The 22908-nt window shown below is 40.5% G+C and overlaps 2 protein-coding genes across 2 annotated transcripts; one reads left to right on the top strand and one right to left on the bottom strand.

Moving 5' to 3' along the window:
- Nucleotides 1-2547: 2547 nt before the first annotated feature.
- Nucleotides 2548-3610, bottom strand: LOC122032645 (protein PHOSPHATE-INDUCED 1-like). Its single transcript, XM_042591958.1, has one exon. It carries the CDS (start codon nt 3561-3563, stop codon nt 2637-2639), a length of 927 nt encoding a protein of 308 aa, XP_042447892.1. The 5' UTR covers nt 3564-3610; the 3' UTR covers nt 2548-2636.
- Nucleotides 3611-5746: 2136 nt separating this feature from the next.
- On the top strand, nt 5747-7068 carry LOC122032644 (protein PHOSPHATE-INDUCED 1-like). Its single transcript, XM_042591957.1, has one exon. The coding sequence runs from the start codon at nt 5901-5903 to the stop codon at nt 6831-6833; it is 933 nt and encodes a 310-aa protein (XP_042447891.1). The 5' UTR covers nt 5747-5900; the 3' UTR covers nt 6834-7068.
- Nucleotides 7069-22908: the final 15840 nt, after the last annotated feature.

Below are 22908 nucleotides of genomic sequence, written 5' to 3'. Positions count from 1 at the left end.
TAAAGCTTTCCATCTTACCTTGTTGCATATTCGCTACTCCCACCCATACGATCGCTGGTGCCACCTCCTCCCCAAGCTGTCAATCCCGCCTCTTCTACAAGCCGCTAGTACTACCTCCTCTGCAAACCACCGGTGTTGTCTCCGATGTCACTGCCCATTATCATGTCGTCTCCGATGACGTTGTTCAGAGGTGATCGCTGGCACCGCCTCCTCCGCAAGCCGCTAGCGCCGGCGCTGCCTCCTCCGCAAGCTACCGCCACCGGCGCTGCCTCCTTCGCAAGCTATCGCCATTGCGGCTCATCCCACCAAATAGGCTAGAAAACAAAACCTCCTCCTCAAGCTACTGTCGCTGCTGTCGTCTCATCCCACCAAGCTACCGGCAGTGTAAAACGAGTCATCCCTTCGTGTGCACCTCCCTGCAGTGGCGTAGTTAGAATTTACATTCAGGGGGGGGGGGCGAATTCAAGCTGACCACGACACACTACTGAGGTCATGCCTAACCTCACCACCTCACTGCAAGGCTGCAACAAAGGAAAGGCCTCATTGCGAGGCTATGGCTAAAGCGAGACCTCGCCGTGAGGCCACCGCCAAGCAGTCACTAAGAGAGGAGAGGGAATGGGAAAAGATCGTGCATACTGACGAGATGCATGCTAGTGCCGAAGATCGAAGAGGAGAGGAGAGGAGAGGAGTGTGCCAGAGATCGGAGAGAAGGTCAATCAGAGAGGAAGATTTTAGGGCGCTGGGAAGAAAAATCGAGAATAAAAACCTTAATTAGAATGTTAATTAGTGACGAAAACTTAATTGAGTCGCTAAAATAGCGACAAAAACTTATTTTGTTGCTAAAATAGTGAGGGAATTAAGTTTTCATAGCTAATTAAATAGGTTCAATAAGTATAGAGATGGAATTAACAGCGAAATTTAATTTTTATCGCTAAATTACTGACCATAATTTATTCCGGTTGCTAATTAATGCCGAAAATTAAATTCCGTCGTTAATTGCATGTTTTCTTGTAATGAATTATATGATGAGAAACAATAAATGATATGATTTAATTGATCAAATTTTGAAGTCAATGAAATTGATCATCTTCATATAATAAATCAAACATTAAATGCATAGAAGATCTCAATTTCTATACATATTTGTCATACTTAACTAGCAAATAAAATTATAAATATATGAAAAATTAACACTATATGTTTTTTCAACACTTAAATTCGTAATGAAAGAGATAAAGCAAGAAAACTTTACCTCAATCAAAACGCGTTTGCTGTGGAGCGTCGGCAAAGCGACAATGGCAGCGCTGGCAGCAAATGACATCGGTGCTGGTGATAGCGGCGATAGTAATGTGCGTGGATGGCAACGACATCAATATGCAATGAAGGATTTTGAGGGTAAAATTAAGGCTAGGTAAAGAATAATAAGGGAATTATGAGAGGAAGAAGACCACGGGAGAGAAAAAAGGAGAGGGGATTAGGAGGAGGAAGAAAGCACAGGAGGGGAGAGGGGAAAAAAGTACGGGCAATGGGAGAGAGAAAAAAAATATCGAGAGAGAGAAAAATGGTTGACAGACAGAGAGAGAAAAAAAGGTTTGAGTTCTTGTTTGTTTTAATTGAATATTTTGTGAACAAATCATGAATTTTTTAGAATTTATAACTAAATCATTTTTTTTTAAAATTACTGTATTAATTTTTTCTCCCAAAATTTCAAAAAGGGGGGGGGGGGGGGGGATCTTACCCCCTCGACCCCATGTAGTTACGCCCTGCATCTGCTCCTTCCAAGCCTAACGACCGTCTGGCCTCTACGCACGGAACCAAGAGGGTAATTTTAGAAAAATGTTGTTGTTAACCACGGAATTAAGAAAAACCCTAAGCTTTCCAAGGTAATTGGATTCCTCCTTTTGTTGACATTTTAGTGATGTAGCAGGGCATAGTTCATTCTTTCATTAATAATCTTGAATGGATAACTAAGATTATCAAATATAACCCTCAACTAAATATACCCTAAATGTAACACACCCTAAATATATTGAATTTTATTCCCACACGCACAACTAACTTAATATCCTGAATCCCTCCCCGCCCACCCAACCGGTTTAGGGTTTTAACATGAACCGATCTAGAAACTAATCAAAAATTGATTAACCAGACTGGGTAACGTCGAGCTTGGGGTGACTGGCCCGGCCCCACGGAAGTTTTCCACCGACAATCAGGGTAAATCGGGAAGCACTCGCAATGGACAGCCCAGGAGCCCAACATTCTTTAGTTGCGTGTCCCATTTAGAGAATTTTTTTTTACAAATTCATCATAACTGGAACTCGAACCATGAATATCTAGGTGATAACCAGGATGTCCTATCGCTGCATCATAGCCCCGGGGGCAAAAGGATACTTTTGATAAAAAAATCCAAATAGGGCTAAGAACTTCCTCTTGACTTTTCCCCTTGACGATTCAGTAAAAACAGATGCTCTTTCAACTTTTGCCCTTTTTTTTTTTTTTTTTGATGGATTTAAGTTCGAAATGAAGAGATTATTTGATTAATAGCTATTAATAAAAACGAATTAAGCAATCTTTGATAGAGCTAGAACTATGTACACCAAAGTTAGCAATAGCAAATACAAATAAGGAAACAGAGTCTAGACGAGAGTAGAGCAAGTGGAGGTGGCGGGGTCTAACAGAGCAGGAAGCAGGAACTTCCTACCGTTGACCCCATTCGCGTTATAGCTGGCCCCGGTCGACGGGTCAGCCCTCAAGTCGCCGGCGTATCCAGGGTAGGATCCCTTCGCGTACACCCCAGGGCACGCCGTGGCCGCCTCCAGCGGCGCCGACTTCGGCCCCTGGTAGAAGCCGTCTCCGAATGGGTTGGTGACTGCTCCGGCTACCATGCTTGCCAGGTTGATCACTATCCCATCAGCCCCAACGTCGCCGTTGGGCGCCACCAGTGGTGGCGTCTGCGGGCCGTAGAGTGGCTGGTGGAAGGGCCAAGCGCACTGCCCCGGGCACTGCTTCGCCGCGTTCCCTACCCAGATGTAGGCCGTGCCGGACTTCAGGTTCGACCCGTGCGAACCACACCGGTTCATGCAGAAGCCCTCGACCGCCACGTCGTCCGCCGTGAAAACCAACGCGATGCCGCCCTTCTTGGGACCGGCCTTCGCCGCCAGCTCCGACACCTGAGACATCTTGAGCGACTTGCCCAGCGAGCACCCCTCGTCCGACACTTGGCCGGCCACCACGATGCTGGTCTTCTTCTTGTTCCGGGCTTTGGACAAGTAGAGTTGGTCGATGGTACTCCACCATTGGGCTACGGAAGGAGCTACCAGTTGTGGCTGGGAGTTGGGCGTGAGGGAGAGGAGGAAATCGGAGATGATGGCCTTCTGCGAATGGGTAAAACCCCCGTACCACATGATAGAAATAGCGATGTCTCCATGGAGCACTTCTCCATTGTGGTACGTGAGGAGCTCCGCTGACTGCTCAACTAAGCTCGTTAGCGTTCTTGCTCCCAGGCTCACTTGAGCTAAGCTCCCAAGGGCAAGCAGTGCAAGGATCGAGGACAAAGAAGCCATTGAAGAGAACAATGCCCAGAGGAATTGGAGATGGGTGGAGTAAAGAAACAGAGGCAGGGGAATATAAATAGGCGGTCCGCTAGGAGAACAAAGAAATAGGAACCTTCGAATTAGCTTCCTATGGCATGATACAGCGTAATGGCTTAATATGGGGGAATTAATTTCAATTGACAGGTGGAGGAGGAGACAGCCGTAGTTATTTATTAATGAATGATTACAATTGGGTTAGTAGAAGGTCAGATGGATCCTGATGGGTGCTTTATTTATTCGTTGAGATTTGTGTTTTAAGAAACCATTAGCAGTGACCCCTATGCAGATGCATGCATTTTTAAAACGATTAATATATCAAATTTTTCATGTTTTATACAGCTTCAGCTTGTGCAGTGAGAAATATGTAGATAACAGAACAATGCATATCAGCTGCTTCAATGGTTTTTGACGAATCTAAAAGCCTTGTGGTATATCGGTTAGCAAGTTTTACAGCTTCTCCTCTTATTCTTTTAGAATTCTTTTTTTTTTTTTGAAAAAAAGATTGCACAAGATGTAAATTAAAAGATCTGGACCTTTACCAACTTCAAATACTAATGCAGTAGATAGATCTTGATAGGAGTTTGAGAGACAGCTATGAAAGAATCAATTTAACTTAAATTCTGTGGCGTTATTATTTGCCTCCAAGTCAACGCCCAGACGCGTGAACCAAATTGAAAGGTTTTTCTAGTTTGCGAGATGCTTGCACCCTTGAGACATGATGCAGCTTCACGGAAGCTACAAAGCTCTTCGGAGGCGACAGCTTTGCTGTGCAATGGCATCCTCTACGCCATACCACAGCTTTGACAGCAGATTTTAGTGGACACGAGAGATAAACACTAATTTGTTATTGGCAAACTTTTAATTCTCTAGCTGTTCAGAGATGTCACTCTGATATATAAATGGCAGTTAATTGAGTGAGAACACAAATCTTATAGAGGAGGATCCTCTGTAAACAATCGTATGGATGGATTTTGGCAGTTCAGTTGTTCAGAGTTTAATTAGTGTCAAATACAAATGTGTAATTGGGTTCTCATCGTTGTCTAGTCACTTGTTGGTCCTCCTATGAAAATTTGATTCACCATTACTCTTATTGATCGTTAGCTTGGAGAAGAGTTAATGTGGCATACTATACTTTAAAGTCCAATTTAAGTAGAAATTCTCGATCGATCCTTATCCAAACCAAGTAGTTGGGAAGATGACCTGCTACGCCTCGAGTTTGGGCGTTAATCTAATTTAAGCGCCGCAGGAAGGTGAGGCGAACCGACAACAACTACTTCACTGTAAATTACGATGCATGGAACAAAGAGGAAGGAGCTGGGGCGGTGCCATGCACTTTGACGTCGGCAATAGTGAATTTACCCAATTTTGTCTCAATCTCAACCAAATATGGCTGGCTCCATTCCTCGATATGAGTAGATTTCTTATCTTAGCGGTTCTCTTAATTAGTATCAATTCTATAGATATGAAGGAGGTATATATACAGACTAAATTTTTTATTTAAATATATTAATAATTGACGGAATCTAAGAAAATTAATATTTGATGGGTTCCTTCCCAGGACACCCTACAGTCTTATATTCTGTTTCATTGCACGCGTCCCCCTCGGTCTGGACTTCTCTGTGCACAAAAGTTAAGATCGTATTAAACAGGGATTTAGGGCGTTGTGTTTATGTGAATTCTTTTTGGACTGGAGTGCAGTGAAGCTGCCATGTAACGCACGTTAAGAGCATTGGGAGTTGGAAGAGTGGACCTGCAAGCACGGTCCATGGAAAGCAGACAGTGTGCGTTCTAGCTGTCAACTAATCATGATTTTAATGCTTCCTTTAATATAATTCTAGCTCTGTTTTTGTCCTACTAAACATCAAATAATTGATGCACAGTGTACATTTAGGAAATTAAACGAGCTTGAATACTAATTCAAAATGTTGGCTGTCCCCTTCGATCTAATTTGTTTTTTTTTTCAAAATGTCAGCTGTCAAGGGGCGGTCCGCTAAGGGGAGCTCGTAGTAACCTTCCTCTCTCACATGCAAATCTCAGCCGCCCACCGTATAAATCGGCGGCGGTATCTGCGTGATCGGCCTCCCCCATTTTACTTCGATCGACCTCTGGACCACCTCAATATTTTAAAAACGCGGCGAGGTTTGCCAGCAGTTTATAGGTTGGAACAGTCGATGACGATGCATTCGTGTCCCCAGGTGTCGAGCTGAGGTGAAGAATTAGCTCCATGCTTGTTAACCTATAAATACTCCTCCCCTTCGACCTTTCACTCAGCACCAAGACTCAAATATTCGGCTCATCTTTCCTACAATGTCTTCTTTTCGATTTTCTAAAACAAGGCTAGCGTTGCTTGTTCTTGTGATCTGTGTTCAGACGAGTATGGGAGCGAGAAGGCTAACAAGCTTAGTCCAACAGCCGGAGGAGCTTCTCAAGTACCACAATGGGGCAGTGCTCCATGGCTACATCCCTGTTTCCATCATGTGGTATGGGGCTTTTGCTCCTTCGCAGAAGGCCATCATCACCGACTTCCTCCACTCCCTCTCGCCCACCTCCCAGACTTTAGTAGCCCCTTCCGTGCCCCAATGGTGGAACACCATCGACCAACTCTACCTCTGCAAAGCCGGGAACAGGGAGAAAACCAGCATCGTCGTCGCCGGCCAAGTCTCGGACGAGGATTGTTCGCTGGGCAAGTCGCTCAAGATGTCTCAGGTGTCGGAGCTCGCGGCTAAGTTCCGCCTCGAGAAGGGCGGCATCGCCATGGTTTTCACGGGCGAAGACGTGGCCGTCGAGGGCTTCTGCATGAACCGGTGCGGCTCGCACGGGTCGAACCGGAAGTCCGGCACGGCCTACATCTGGGTGGGGAACGCCGCGAAGCAGTGCCCGGGGCAGTGCGCCTGGCCCTTCCACCAGCCCCTTTATGGTCCGCAGACGCCGCCACTGGTAGCGCCTAACGGCGACGTCGGGGCCGATGGCATGATCATCAACTTGGCGAGCATGGTGGCCGGCGCCGTCAGCAACCCATATGGAGACGGATTCTACCAGGGTCCCAAGTCGGCTCAGCTGGAGGCGGCCACGGCGTGCCCCGGGGTGTACGCGAAGGGATCCTATCCCGGCTACGCCGGCGACTTGAGGGTGGACCCGTCGACTGGGGCCAGCTACAACGCGAATGGGGTCGACGGTAGGAAATACCTGCTTCCTGCTCTGTTTGACCCCGCTACCTCCGGTTGCTCCACTCTGGTTTGAACTATATATTTATAGTTTATGTTGCCTGTATATGAATCGATAGCCTTGTAAAGAAATTTTTTAAATGATAAAAAAAATACCTGATAAATCGCATAATGTTAGCACGTCGGCTGCTTCCATCCTTCTACGTATCCAGAATACTATAGATTTGATTTTTTTTATATATTCAATAAGTTTTAAGCCTTTAAATTGTATGTATTAACATAGCATGAGTGAACATTATAAAGCTTTATCCCGACTTGAATTCGTTTACTTTACAAGAAAAGAGTTTGTGCATCGGTAGTTTGGAATGACTCAATTCGTTTACAAAACTACAGTCCTATGAAGAAGAAATTAGTTGCTCCTGGAAGTCTGTCTAACTTGTATCAAGAAGTTTGTATCTGTTGAAGGACAACGCAACCTAGATCAGGTAGGATTCTTTGATCTTGTACTTTGCGGATTAGATGATGGACCATAAAAATTTATTGATTGATTTGAATAAATCTTACCTGTTTAACATATGAGATCCATATAAATCAATCAATTAATATAATGATTTATTTTATGAATCACACTTTACGAGGATCCGTTTTCAACTTAGACGACATCATGCTATCTATCAGTGAATTGAATTCAATTATCTGTTGAATTTTAATAGAGATCATAACTACATCAGTATTTGTTTGAATATTAGTATATCTTATAAGTTTTAAAAAAATGTAGGATTCATATGTCACGCATCCATTAAATTAACATATCACATTCATTAGATTATCAGTAACAAATTTCTCCCAAATATTTATAGTCTACATATTCATATTATCAATTAAATATCTCACTTTTCAAATATCTCAAATTATATCATCAAATATTCCCATAACTAAATATTTATGGGTTTACCTATCAAACATCCTCCAAATCCCATCTACCAAAATAAAATAAAAAAAATAAAAATAAAAAGTTATCGAGTGAGTCCGTTTACATGCTACTAAAGAGTTTATGCCCGCTAATTTCAATACTTTCAAATATCCTCCTCCAATGAGAGATATTCAAAAAAATATTCACTTCAAATATACTCCATTACAGATGTCCTTAACATACACCTGGATGATTTTAACTTTCTCTCACACACACACACTCATATTCATATTTATTCTTATTTGATATTAAATAAATCCATAATATTATTATTTTAAATATATTTTTTACTTAAAAAAATTTCATCTTCTTTTACTAGTGTTGTCTATTGAAAAATAAAGTTTATTATAAATTTGAAATGGAGTCGAACGATAGAAAAAAAAATCATAAAAACTAACATATAAATTAAATATTTCAAAATATATAAAATACTAATTCACATATTGTCATTATGTTATATCCAAATATGCTTAACTAGGTTGGTAATGCACTTGATTGTCACATAGTTGAGAATTTTTCGGAGATAATCATCAAATTCTCGGTTTGAGCCCTGGACGAGTTGTGCAGGTTCGTCACCTTCATTAATGTACCAATTTATCACGTGACTCCTCATCTTTAATTTTCATGTTGTGTAAAATAATGCATACTAACATAATATGTTTTAATTTTTTCTATACCAATAACGAGCTGGACCTCTAACAATCAGCCATGGAGATTGAAGCATCTTAAATGCTCGTTCGATATCTTTTTTATAGCGTCTTGTCTTTCCTTAAATAACCTCCTCTTGGGATCCTTCAGGGATGGAAAAGCCTTCATGAAAGTACCCATTCCGAATATATTTCATATATCTGATAAGAAAAATAGACGAGTTGAGGATACAGGGAGGATAAAAAAAATAAGTTTTTCACACACCTTCATTGATCATTACATATCCTATTTATAGACTAATACATCACACATATTTAAAAACTCACTAACTCTACTAACACCACAACATTAACCACTAACACCACAGTGCAACCATTATCCTCCACCACTAACTCAATTTGTCAACTCATTAACCCACTAACACCACATTACAACCATTACCCTATTATTTCTCTCCACTAACTCAATTAAAACATGGCCACTAATACACTAATTTTATCAACAATCCCTCCCTTAAACTGATATTTCAAATATAATAATCAGTTTAAAAAGAGTCAAACTTTCAAACTCTATGTAGAAACATCAAGTAGATTTCTGAGCTTTTGAAATGTAGCAAATTTGAGAAGCTTGGTTAGTATATTAGCAATTTGATTCTCTCTTCTACAATAAACAAGATTAATAACTTCATCATTTGTGAGAGTTCTTAGGAAATGATACCTCACATCTATGTTTACTTTGACCATGTAGCACTAGATTTTTAGAAAGTTTTATTATTGAATTGTTGTCACAATAAATCTGAATAGGTTCATCCTTTTTGAAATATAATTCTATAAGAATCTTCTTTAACCAAATGGCTTGACAAGCACAAGATGTTGCAGCAACAAACTCAGCTTCCGTGGATGATAATGTAACAATTGATTGTTTTTTGAAGACCATGAAATAGCTCCTGTACCTAACATAAAAATGTACCCAGATGTACTTTTTCAATAATCTAGATCTCTTGCATAATCACTATGTAAAACCAAATAGATACGACTTTTCTCCCTTTTTATAAAATAACCCAAATACTTTTGTACCTTGCAAGTACCGAAAAATTCTTTTTGCAGTTAAGAGATACATTTCTGTAGCACAATCCATATATCTACTAATCATACTTACAACATGCATAATATCAGGTCTCGTCGCTGTCAAATACATTAAACTCTCCACTATTTGTTTGTAAAGTGTGACATCAACTTTCTTTCCTCTAATATCTTTATGTAACTTCACTCCAAACTCAGAAGGAGTATTTATAGGATTGCAATCTTTTATTTGAAACCTGTCCAGAATTTCTTGCACATATCTTCTTTGAGAAATAAAAATTCCAACAAAAGCTTGCACAACTTCAATACCAAGGAAATAATGCATCATACCAAGATTAGACATTTCAAATTCTTTCATTATAGATTTTTAAAATTTTTCAAATATAGATGTACTATTTCCAGTGTAAATTAAGTCATCTACATATAAACAAACTATCAATATTTTTTTTCCTCCATCATCAATCTTAATAAAAAGAGTATGTTCATAAGAGCACTTTTGAAAGCCTTTCTTCAAAAAAATAAGTTTCTATACGATTATACCAAGCCCGTGTTGGTGCAGCGGAGGCCGGTAAGAGGGGGTGAATTGCTTGAAAAATAAAAACTATACCCTCCTCGTCTTTCAACTCAAACAGATAGCAACAATAATAAAAAATAAATAGCAGAAATAGAAGAGAGATAGACTTTTAACTTGGTTACAACCCAGGCGGTTGTTAATCCAAGGCGGTCGGAAATCGCACTAGCAGAGTCTCCTTCACTGTAGGCGGAGAAGCCTTTTACACACTTAGAGCGCTCACTAGTTGCTAGGAATGAATACAGAGTTGGTTACAGAGTTGATATCTAATTCCTAGCTCCAGAGGCCTTTATATAGCGCCTGGAAAGTCTATCCCGAGGGTCCAAGGCGCCTCCAATGAGGTTCAAGGCGCCTCCAACTCGGTGAGTGGATAGAATTGTATCTGGTGCTCGAATAGTCATTTTGACCAGCTTGGAGGCGCCTCCAACAGTGTTGAAGGCGCCTCCAAGATGGAGGACTGCGCAGGCGCCTCCAGCACTTCCTTTAAGGCGCCTACAGCTAGCTCTTTAGCTCCTTTTGACTTTGTTTCAGCTTCTAAAGCTCCGATAAACTTGGGTGATTGCGGCCAACCGAAATAGTGCTCACCCAAACCCAATTTCTGGCCTTCTCCTCGAGCATCCTTCCTCCCCGGCTTAACGTCCCTCGAACTCCGCGCACGTTCTTCTCGCCCACTGGTGTACTCTTCCGCAGCTCTCTTGTCCTTCGGATGCACCGAGCCCGTCGGCTCCCTTCCCGTGTCGTCCTTCTCGCTAGCTGCGTTTTCCGCTCGACTTTCTGCGCTCCTAAGCTCCTGCACACTCAGACACAGGGATCAAACACAAAGCAGGACCTAACTAACTTGGTTGATTACATCAAAACAACTACGGGGGGTTCAATAATCTCTCCCTTTTTGATGTGCATCAACCCAAGTTCAAGTTAGGATAAAAATAGACAAACAGTAATTTTAAAGAAAATTACTAAACTAACATGTTAAGCATAAATTTGTAATAAATAAAATTACAACTAATTAATTAAGAGTTAAGTATAATTTTTCAAAAATATTGCAAAAAAGGGGTAATAATAAGAGAATATGATATTTTAAAAATATGTAGCAAATTTTTAAGTTAAGCCACAATGAGTAAAGTTATCTAAGTAAACTAAATTTTTAGACTTTTTCAAAATAATTCCTAAGTCAAAATTAATTTTTTAGAATTTTCCAAAAAAATATTTGAAAACTTTCAAAGCATTATTTAATTCTAGTTTTAATACTTTTTCAGAAAGTTAATTAAACATTTTATTTCAATATTTTAACTTCCAGGTCGTGGCGAGGCACTAGGCCTTCTTGGTTATTGGAGCAACAACCACTTCCTTAGACAAAGCTTCATAAAGAAATTTTAACGTTTACTTTTTTTTCTGAAAGCCCAAAAATATTTTTTAATCTAGCAAGGATTTTGGAATTCAGTATAGATTCCTTCCTACTGGGTTATTCAAAAATTTAGGAGGTATATAATTTCTGGGGACTTTCCTAAGTTGTCCCTAATATTTTCTAATATACCAATTCAATTTTCCATAAATTCTTAATTTTGATTTTGGAAATTTATTTAAGCATGCATCATTATTCTTCAATTTCTCAATTTTAACTTTTAATTTTTCATTTTCTAATTTTAGATTATCATACATTTCTAGTGGACATGTTTTTGCTAGGTCCAATTTCAATTCAACATTTTATTTTTCTAATTTGAATAAGTCTTTAGAAAGAGACTTAATAAATTGAAACGATTGAGTAGGGGTTAGATTACGTACCTGACTTACCTGACTCGGTGATGCTCCCCCTTCATCGTCGCTTTCTTCGTCTAAAGTTCCTCCTCCTTCATCTATGCTTATTTCTGAGTTTGACTCTTCTTCCAGCTGATGGTTAGCCATTAGTGCTAACCCAGAGAAGGCTTCTACGTCTGATTCTGAAGAAGACGAATCTGACCAAGTGACCTTCAGGGTCCTGTGCTTGGAGGATTCTGGTTTCTTGTATTTTGTCTTTTCCTTCTCTTTCTCCTTTTTCTTTAATTTTGGGTAGTCATCTTTGATATGCCCTTCTTCGTTGCAGTTGTAACAACGAACCGTTCTTTTTCTTTACTAATGTTTACTTGACTGCGATCTAAATTTGTTAGACTTAAAAAACTTATTAAATCGTCTTACCATTAATGCAGCTTCGGATTCGTCGATCGCGGCTTTGGAGTCAGAATCGTTTGTTCTTGCCTTCAAGGCAATGTTCTGACTTGCTTTCTCCACTTTGTTGAGCTCTGCAATCCGAGATTCGTGAAGTTCAAATGTAGAAAACAAATTTTATAAAGTACTTACCTCGAAGTCCTTAGAGATGTAGTACGCATCTACTAAGGAGGCCCACTCTGGAGTTCTGGGGAAGGCGTTGAGCGCGTACCAGATCGAGTCCTGGTTTGATACTTCTTCTCCAAGATTGCTTAGTTGAGTTATTAGCTCCTTAATTCTTGCTTGGAATTGCGCTACCTTCTCGCCGCTATTCATCGAAGGTTCGTTAACTAGGTCCGGAGGATGTTGCGCCTCGCTAGCTTAGCTTCCGAGGTACCTTCGTGAAGCTCTAGGAATTTATCCCAGAGGTCTTTAGCGGAATCGTAGCTCCCGATCTGACTTACCTCCTGGGGCGGCAACACGCTGAGTAGGTAGAATTCTGCCTTTCCGTTGGCAACAAATTCTGCCTGTTCCTTCTTTGTCCAGTTGAATTCTTCTTTGTCTTTTGGAACTACATAGCCATATTTCATGATTAAACAAATATCAAATTCTGTCTTGAAAAATACCTCCATCCGGGGTTTCCACGTCGCGAAGTCTCCGTCGAACTTCGGGGGATAAATATTCGTTCCGGCCATCGTCTTGATCATTGTGCTTCAGTCGGCGGTTAGTCCTTATGAGGCGGTTTTACTCTGATACCAATTGTTGGTGCAGTGGAGGCCGACAAGAGGGGGGGGGGGTGAATTTCTTGAAAAATAAAAACTATACCCTCCTCGTCTTTCAACTCAAACAGATAACAACAATAATAATAAATAAATAGCAGAAATAGAAGAGAGGCAGACTTTTAACTTGGTTACAACCCAGGGGGTTGTTAATCCAAGGCGGTCGGAAATCGCACTAGCAGAATCTCCTTCACTGTAGGTGGAGAAGCCTTTTACACACTTAAAGCGCTCACTAGTTGCTAGGAATGAATACAGAGTTGGTTACAGAGTTGGTTACAGAGTTGATATCTAATTCCTAGCTCCAGGGGCCTTTATATAGGGTCTGGAAAGTCTATCCCGAAGGTCCAAGGTGTCTCCAATGAGGTTCAAGGCGTCTCCAACTCGGTGAGTGGATAGAATTCTATCTGGTGCTCGAACGGTCATTTTGACCAGCTTGGAGGTGCCTCCAACAATGTTGAAGGCGCCTCCATTGTTGAAGGCACCTCCAAGATGGAGGACTGCGCAGGCGCCTCCAGCACTTCCTTTAAGGCGCCTACAGCTAGCTCTTTAGCTCCTTTTGACTTTGTTTCAGCTTCCAAAGCTCCGATAAACTTGGGTGATTGCGGCCAACCGAAATAGGGCTCACCCGAACTCAATTTCCGGTCTTCTCCTCGAGTAGCCTTCCTCCCTGGCTTAACGTCCCTCGAACGCTGCACACGTTCTTCTCGCCCACCGGTGTACTCTTCCGCAGCTCTCTCGTCCTTCGGACGCACCGAACTCGTCGGCTCCCTTCCCGTGCCGTCCTTCTCGTTAGCTGCGTCTTTCGCTCGACTTCCTGCGTTCCTAAGCTCCTGCACACTCAGACACATGGATCAAACATAAAGCAGGATCTACCCAACTTGGTTGATCATATCAAAATAACCACGGGGTTCAACAACCCGTGGGGCTTGTTTTAATCCATATAGAGCTTTCCTTAATCTATAAACTTTATGCTCATTACCAAATTTCACATAACCCGGAGGTTGATCGATAAATACTTCTTCTTTCAAATCTCCATGGAGGAATGCAGATTTTACATCCAATTGAAAGATAGGTCGTGAGTTTTGTGTCGCCATCACTATCACCACTCTGAGTTTTGCTACAGGAGAAAAAACTTCTTTATAGTCAACACCAAACTCTTGCTTATAGCCCTTCACCACCAAGCGTGCTTTTTACTTGTCAATCTCACCATGTTCATTTAGCTTTGTCTTGTAAATCCACTTTACACCAATTGTCTTTTGCCCTTTAGGAAAATCACATAACTCCCATGTATTATTTTTTTCAATTGCTAGAATTTCATCATCCATAGCCTTTCTCCATTTTAATTCTTTAACAGCAACTTAAAAAATAGTGGGGTCACAATATGAAAATAAAGTAAAATGTGTAAGAGGATCATCACCTTGATCAATTTCAGCCAACTTATAATTAGACATCCATGTTAGTCTTCTTCAAACATGTTGTAGCCTTCGTGATTCTGCTTCAACTGAACTTTGATCTGCTATAGGAATATTTTGAGAGACGTCCTTATGTTGCTCATCCTCCATAGGCTGTTGTACTTTCTCATCGTCATCAAAATCAACAGGGATAATTTTTTTAACGCCATTTTGATTCCATGACCAAGTGTCTTTTTCATCAAAAATAACATCATGACTTATAATGATTTTCTTAGTGCAGGGATTATATAATCTATAAGCTTTTGATGTATTACTCATACCAAGAAAAATGTATTTTTCACCTTTGTTGTCTAGCTTCTTTCTCCTTTCATCTGGAATATAAGTATAAGCAATACACCCAAATATTTAAAAATGATCAATAGTCAATTTTTTCCACTCCAGGCTTCCTCTAGTATCATATTTTGAACAGATAATGTAGGACTTCTATTCAATATATGGATGCTCCAATTAACTGCTTATGGCAACAAACTTTTAAGAATACCACTTGTCGTTAGAAGGCTTCGCTCCATATTCATAATAGTGTGGTTCTTCCTCTCGCATACACCATTTTTTTGAGATGTGTAAGCTGTTGTAAGTTACCTCTTGATTCCATGATGTTAGGGTCGAAATATGCCGGTTGAATAGCTCGCCGCGCTTGATTGCTTTCTTCTTTGATGATGATATGCAGCGGAATGAAATCGAAACAAACTTACAACACTAACACAAAGGATTTACTTGATATCCACCTCAAGAAGAGGTGACTAATCCAAGAACCTACACACGACGCACTCTCCACTAATAAAAACACTCATTCTCGGTTGCAACCGGAGGCGGAGAAGCTTCGTACAAACTCACACAACAATATACAACACTCACAAGAACAAAATACAAAAGATACAAATGGAAACTCTTTCTTCTTGCTTACTTGTTGCTTGTTGTTGCCTCTTGAACCTTGGAAGTGTGACTACACTTATCTCCAAGAGCCTTCAAGAACTAGCTGTGAAAGTGTGGAGAACCTCGCTAAGATCGCCGTTGAGGTCGCACTGTAGTCGCTGGAGAGGAATGCCCGAAGAAGACGCTTGCCAACGACTATAACCTGCACAATGGTCGGATCCCAATCAATTGAATGACTCTCAATCGATTGGGGAGGCTTTGAATCGATCGGCTGATCGATTCAGAGCACCTCTGTACTCTCTAGAAAACCCCTGAATCGATTGGCCGATCGATTCAGCCTCTATCGCGCGATTTTCAACTTCCCAATCGATCGGTCGATCGATTGGAGGTGCCCAATCGATTGGCTGATCGATTGGGAAAGGTTTTGTGCTCACGACAATTACTCTCAATCGATCAACCGATCGATTGGGCCAAACCTTTTTCACAGCACACATCCAATCGATCAACTGATCAATTAGACTACAGTTCAATCGATCGGTTGATCGATTGACCCACCTTTGACTTGCCTAAACTCAAGTCCAAGGTCCCCAAATCTAATATCGGGTCAACCGTAACCTGTTGGAATCTCATGCATAGCATCAGGTCAACCTTGACCTGCTAGGACTCCTTCACCAAGTGTTCGATCAATCCCTTTGACCCACTTGGACTTTTCTCCTTGTGCCAAGTATCCGGTCAACCTTGACCCACTTAGACTTCTACCAGATATCTGGTCACCCTTAACCCATCTGGATTTCCTTGTGCAAAGTATCCGATCAATCCTTTAACATACTTGGACTTTCCAACAGCAGGTGTCTGATCAACCTTGACCCACTTGGATTTCCACGTGTCTGGCTTCACTCACTAGGATTTTCACTTAGCTTCACTCACCATGATTTTTTCACTGCCCGACTTCACTCACCGGGACTTTCATCTGTCTGGCTTCACTCACCAAGACTTTCACTTAGCTTCACTCACTAGGATTTTCACCTGACTTTACTAATCAGAATTTTTCCACTGCCTAGCTTCATTCACCGGGACTTTCACCTGCCTGGCTTCACTCACCAAGACTTTTACCTAACTTCACTTACTAGGATTTTCACCTGGCTTCACTCACCAGGATTTTCCATCTGCCTGGCTTCACTCATCAGGACTTCCCATCTTCCTAACTTCTAGTTAGGACTTTCCAGTCAAGTATCCGGTTAATCTTGACTTACTTGACTCTTCTTCATACCAAATTGATTAAACCATGACCAGAGGGGATATGCGCCAGCAATATCCCCAATCGGACAATTGCACCTGCAATCTCCACATATTGTTAGTCTCCATATATTGTCAAACATCGAAACCCAAACATCCAAACTCAGGCTTGAGCCCCCTCAAGCCTAGTTAGCTTGGTCAACCAAGATCCAGGGGATATTGTACCAACAATCTCCCCCTTTTTGATATTTAACAATACCTTAAAGTTAGGCTAATCTCATAGCCTCAACTTTCTTTTTCATGTCAAAGCATGAATGAAGGTTTCCTTCATTCTCTCCCTTTCCTAGAGGGTAAATTCCTTCTTAAGGTAATGAAGGCGTAGTACAGGCCCTGCATTCTCCTCCTAACTTTCCTAGAGGGGCAAAGGCTTAACTTAAACCTTACATTTCTTCCCCTAATGACACACATAAAAAACTCTCCCCCTAAAGAGTTACTCACCGTTATTCACAACTTCACTTGTTGTTCACAACATAACAATGAAGGTCCTATACCCTTAATTGTATCCAATGCTCATCCGGGAGCATTAAAAACTAAACAATGAAGATATCCACTCTCCATTATGTTTAAATGCTCAACCTTGAGCATTTACGCTAAGGAAGGTTAATCATCTTCCAAGGTGTACGAAAAATTAATTTTCATGTCCTTAAAGAGTAACTCCCCCTAAAGACATTCTCATAACTTTTGTCATTGCACCAACAATGACTTGAAATCCCTAAATATTTAGGAAACCCAAATTTAGAAGTTTTAAGGTTCAAAAATCCAATATTGAAACTAAATCTCAACCTAAACTTCTACTTAATCTTCCTTAGCCAATCCATCCTTGTTTTCATCATGAAAACTCCTTCTAAATGTATACAAATGTGTGTCAAGGGGTTAGGAATGGTTATCTAGACTAAAAATGATTTAAAATGCTGAAATTAGGCTTTCCCAGCCAAAATTAGCACTCCCAATCGATTGAAGTTGGGTCTCAATCGATTGAAACAATTTCAATCGATCCATTGATCGATTCCGCGAGCTTCTATTCGTAAAAAATTACCCTTGAATCAATCCAGCCTGGGTCAATCGATCGACTAATCGATTCTGTGATGTTCTGGTCGTGATCGATTAATCGATTCTGCGATGTTCTGGTCGTGGAAAATGCATTCTCAATCGATCGGCTGATCGATTGAGACCTTCCAATCGATCGGCTGATCGATTGGATTTCTGATTTCATGAAATACAATTTTAGCGAAATTCAGAAATGCCCTAGAAATTCTAAAAAATTCTAAAAATCATGAAAATTCATGTAGACATTACTTAGGGTATATACTATCATGGAAAAATAGATTTCTAAGAAAATACATCTTATTTTCAAAGATTTACATAAAATTGAAAACTTGTAAAAACTTTAATATTTCTTCCAAGTTTGTGTCTAACTTTTCAATGATGATTACTATCAAAAGATAGTCTTCACCAAAGTTTTCTAAAGTATATTTAAAATCATTTTCAAAATCAATATCCAATCATGTTCTTTGGGCTCAATGCACATGACTTGTACATTAACCTTCCTAATAATTGGAGTACATAGAACTATGTGTTTTGATGAAATCAAGATTCAAATAGATGTACTAAATCAACATCTTGAGTCTTTTTCGTCATCCTAACATCTCACTTGTATCTAATATGTACTAAAACACGTACAAGTCACCTTATGGTCCTTTGTGAGATGTAGATTTGGTTTTACCCTAAACTAGGGATCATGCACATCTATCTAGGCATTTTGGATTATGAACATCCACCTACGATGTTACTTATTAGTAAATGACATTATCCTTAATTGCAAGGAATTAAAAATAATGCAAGATGATTTATGATATACATCAAAATGAATAATTTTTAAAAGAAAATTTGCTATAACTACGTGATGTATGTATGACATGACATGATATTTTTTTATTTTCATAATAAAGCATGAATGAAAAATATGATATCATGACATATAATGGGCAAACAGAACATGGTAATTTAGCTTAAATAAAGTACCTAGATGATATATCTAAGTATCCTTAATCCGTAGCTAACTTAAAATTAAATCCTAGATTGCTCACCTTTTTCTTCAAAAAAATGCCAAAACCCAACTTGACATTTGTTTACCTCTTAATTAATTGTGACAATTTAAAATTAAGCATATTTCTCAAATTTTTGACATATTTTACTCTTCCAAAGAGTACTCATTTTAAATTAAGGCCTAGATTGACCCTTAACTTTCTAATAAAATACCCAAGTCCCAACTTGGTATTTCTTATGCTTTTCCCAATTGTGCCAATTTAAATTGAATTCCAATTCCTCAAGTTTTGGCACATTTTACTCTTCCAAAGAGTATGATAATCTACTTCATTTTCAAAGGTTAACAATAACCTTGAAAATGCTCTCCGAGCGTTAACTTTATCAAGATTGGGTTAACTACCCTTCCAATTACAGTTGACACTCTCTAACCCATCTAAGGGGTAGAGAAAATGCTCCTCGGAACCCAAAACTTATTGGTGCTCTTTGGATGCTCTAGGTACTCACTAGGAATAACTTCCCTAGTTACCTTCCTAACAAACTTGTTGGGCTTCTTAGAAGCCTTAATCACTCTCTCTAGGTCAACTCTAGGGATAACTTCCCTTGTGCCATTCTTTGTGCCATTCTTAGACTTTTTAGAAGTCTTAGTCACGTTTGTCATTGCAAAAAGACTTCTAGGGATAGTTTCCCTTGTGTGTTTGACTTGACCACTAGATCTAGGGTTGGTTCCATAACTATATGAAACCCTATGATAAGAAACCACATTTTTCTTGGTCTTAGGTTTGTATCCCAAACCTCTAAGGTCATTTGAGGGTTTTTGTGTTCCTAAACCTAGGTTATGCTCTTTTTTACCCTTAAGAATGTTTTCCATTTTCTTTAGGGTCTTTTCCATTTTATCAAGCCTTGACTTTAAGACTTGATTTTCTTTCCATAAATCCTTAGATTTTGATTTTTCATGATTCCTATAAACATTTCTATTTCTAGGCTTATACCTAAGATGCTTAGAGTTATTGCCTAGATTGTTATTTACCTTCCTAACCTTAGGTAAGGTATTCTTGGCATGAAGAGCTACATGTTTTTCCTTAATTCTATCATGCTTTATATTTTATGGTAAATGACATTAAAATGATATAAACTAGAATTAACATACTCTTTACTATTTCTAAGAGGAATTGTATCAATAAATGTTATCTTGGGTTTTATTTTAAGAACTCCCCCTTGACTTGTGCTTCCTCTTTTGAGCTTGATCGACTTCTTTTCCTTTGGACATTGGCTCCGGTAATGTCATTTTTGATTACACAAGAAGCACACTATGTGCTCCTTGCTCTTCTTTATTGTGGAGTCGGTCTCCTTGGGCTTCTCCTTGCCCTTTAGTGTCAGTTGACTCCTTTTCTTGGTTAACTTAGGGCATTTGCTCTTATAATGCACATGCTCCCTACACTCAAAATATATAATATGATTTTTATTTTTAATTGGACTAGTTATATCTGCACGTGTAGGGATGACACTTGATCCTCCATTTGATTTTGTTTGTGTTGTGGAGGTTGCCCCATCTTCTTCTTCTCTTGACCCGGAAGTAGAAGTTTCTCCTTCTTCTTGATCCAGTGTCAATGAAGGTAGGTCCCCCTTAATCCTTGAGGTGGAGGCTTCTTCATCTTGATCTTGTACCTGGAACAAAGAGTATGCTCCCTCTTTGCCCTTTTTGTTGCATTCCGTTGAAGATGAAGCTTCTTGGACTTCTTCTTCGGATGTTGAGAATCTCTCAAACTCTGAGTCCTCCTTCTCTTGGTCTTGCTCCAATGAGTTGCCCTCTTTGGATTTCTCTTGAGTTGGTACAGTGGAGGGTTCTTCATGAAGCTTGGCCAATTTGCTCCAAAGTTCATTTGCGTCCTTGTATTCTCCAATTTTGTAAATGATTGTGCTTGACAATAGACTAACCAATAACTTAGTTACCTTGTCATTTGACTCGCACCTTTGAATTTGCTCCTTGCTCCATTTGCTTTTCTTGAGAATTTTGCCTTTTGAATCTTTTGGAGCTTCAAAGCCTTCCATGAGAGCAAACCATTGCTCGATCTCCATCATCAAGAAATTTTTTATTCTTGATTTCCAAGAATCGAAGCTCGTCATTGTGAATGGTGGAGGCATCCTTGTGTCGAATCCAAGTCCATCTCGAAATTCCATCTTGAAGTTGAGCTCTTGATGAAGTCTTCAACTTGATGAAATTTTGCTCCAACTTCTTCACCCTCTAGCCTTTTTGCTCCTTTTGGCGATGATTCTGGTAAAGAGCGACCTCACTCTGATACCACTTGTTAGGGCCAAAATATGCTAGAGGGGGGGGGGGCGGATGAATAGCTCATCGCGCATGATTGCTTGCTTCTTTAATGAAGATATGTAGCGGAATAAACTCGAAGCAAACTTACAACGCTAATACAAAGGATTTACTTGATATCCACCTCAAGAAGAGGTGACTAATCTAAGGATCCATACATGACACACTCTCCACTAATAAAAACACTCCTTCTCGGTTATAGCCGGAGGCGGAGAAGCCTCGTACAAACTCACACAACAATATACAACACCCACAAGAAGAAAATATAAAAGATACAAATTGAAACTCTTTCTTCTTGCTTACTTGTTGCTTGTTGTTGCCCCTTGAACCTTGGAAGTGTGACTACACTTATCTCCAAGAGCCTTCAAGAACTGGATGTGAAAGTGTGGAGAACCTCGCTGAGATCGCATTGTAGTCATTGGAGAGGAATGTCCGAAGAAGACGCTCGCCAACGACTATAACCTGTGCAACGGTCAGATCCCAATCGATTGAATGACTCTCAATCGATTGGGGAGGCTTTGAATTGATCAGATGATCGATTCAGAGCACCTCTGTGCTCTCTAGAAAACCCCTGAATCGATTGCCCGATCGATTCAACCTCTATCGCGCGATTTCCAGCTTCCCAATCGATCGGTCGATCGATTGGAGGTGCCCAATTGGTCAGCTGATTGATTGGGAAAGGTTCTGTGCAAACAATAATTACTCTCAATTGATCAGCCGATCGATTGGGCCAAACCTTCTTCGCGGCACACATCCAATCGATCAATTGATCGCTTATACTACAGTTCAATCGATCGATTGATCGATTGCCCCACCTTTGACTTGCCTAAACTCAAGTCCAAGGTCCCCAAATCCAACATCCGGTCAACCGTGACTTGTTGGAACCTCATGCCTAGCATCCGACCAACCTGGACCTGCTAGGACTCCTTCACCAAGTGTTCAATCAATCCCTTTGACGCACTTGGACTTTTCTCCTCGTGTCAAGTATCCGGTCAACCTTGATCCACTTGGACTTCCACCAGATGTCCGATCACCCTTGACCCATCCGGATTTCCTTGTGCCAAGTATCCGGTCAATCCTTTGACCTACTTGGACTTCCCAACAACAGGTGTCTGATCAACCTTAATCCATCTAGATTTCCACGTGCCTGGCTTCACTCACCAGGACTTTCGCCTAGCTTCACTCACTAGGATTTTCACCTGGCTTCACTCACCAGGATTTTTCCACTGCCTGGCTTCACTCATCGGGACTTTCACCTGCCTGGCTTCACTCACTAGGACTTTCACCTAACTTCACTCACCAGGACTTTCACCTAGCTTCACTCACTAGGATTTTCACCTGGCTTCACTCACCAGGATTTTCCCACTGTCCGACTTCACTCATCGGGACTTTCACCTGCTTGACTTCACTCACCAGGACTTTCACCTAACTTCACTCACTAGAATTTTCACCTAGCTTCACTCACCAGGATTTTCCTCTGCCTGACATCACTCACCAGGACTTTCCATCTGTCTGACTTCACTCACCAGGACTTTCCCAGTCAAGTATCCGGTCATCCTTGACCTACTTGACTATTCTTCATATCAAACTGGTCAAACCCTGACCAGAGGGGAAATGCACCAGCTATCTCCCGAATCGGACGATTGCACCTGCAATTTCCACGTATTGTCAGTCTCCATGTATTGTCAAACATCGAAACCCAAACATCCAGACTCAGGCTTGAGCCACCTCAAGCCTAGTCAGCCTGGTCAACCTTGATCCAGGGGATATTGCACCAACAAATAATTCTCGCAAAAATTTACAAATTCATGTGAGTTATATGCTCCACCACGATCTGTACGCAGAACTTTAATATAGTTGCCAATTTTCTTTCTCAACAAGTACTTTATAAGTTTTGAAAGCTG

Source organism: Zingiber officinale, chromosome 11A (genome assembly GCF_018446385.1).
Source record: "Zingiber officinale cultivar Zhangliang chromosome 11A, Zo_v1.1, whole genome shotgun sequence".
NCBI lineage: Eukaryota > Viridiplantae > Streptophyta > Magnoliopsida > Zingiberales > Zingiberaceae > Zingiber > Zingiber officinale.
This window is presented reverse-complemented; position numbering and strand designations above follow the sequence as displayed.

Excerpts from the sequence above, each read along its gene's own strand:
- LOC122032645 (XM_042591958.1), bottom strand. The coding sequence starts at position 3,563 with ATGGCTTCTTTGTCCTCGATCCTTGCACTGCTTGCCCTTGGGAGCTTA.
- LOC122032644 (XM_042591957.1), top strand. The coding sequence starts at position 5,901 with ATGTCTTCTTTTCGATTTTCTAAAACAAGGCTAGCGTTGCTTGTTCTT.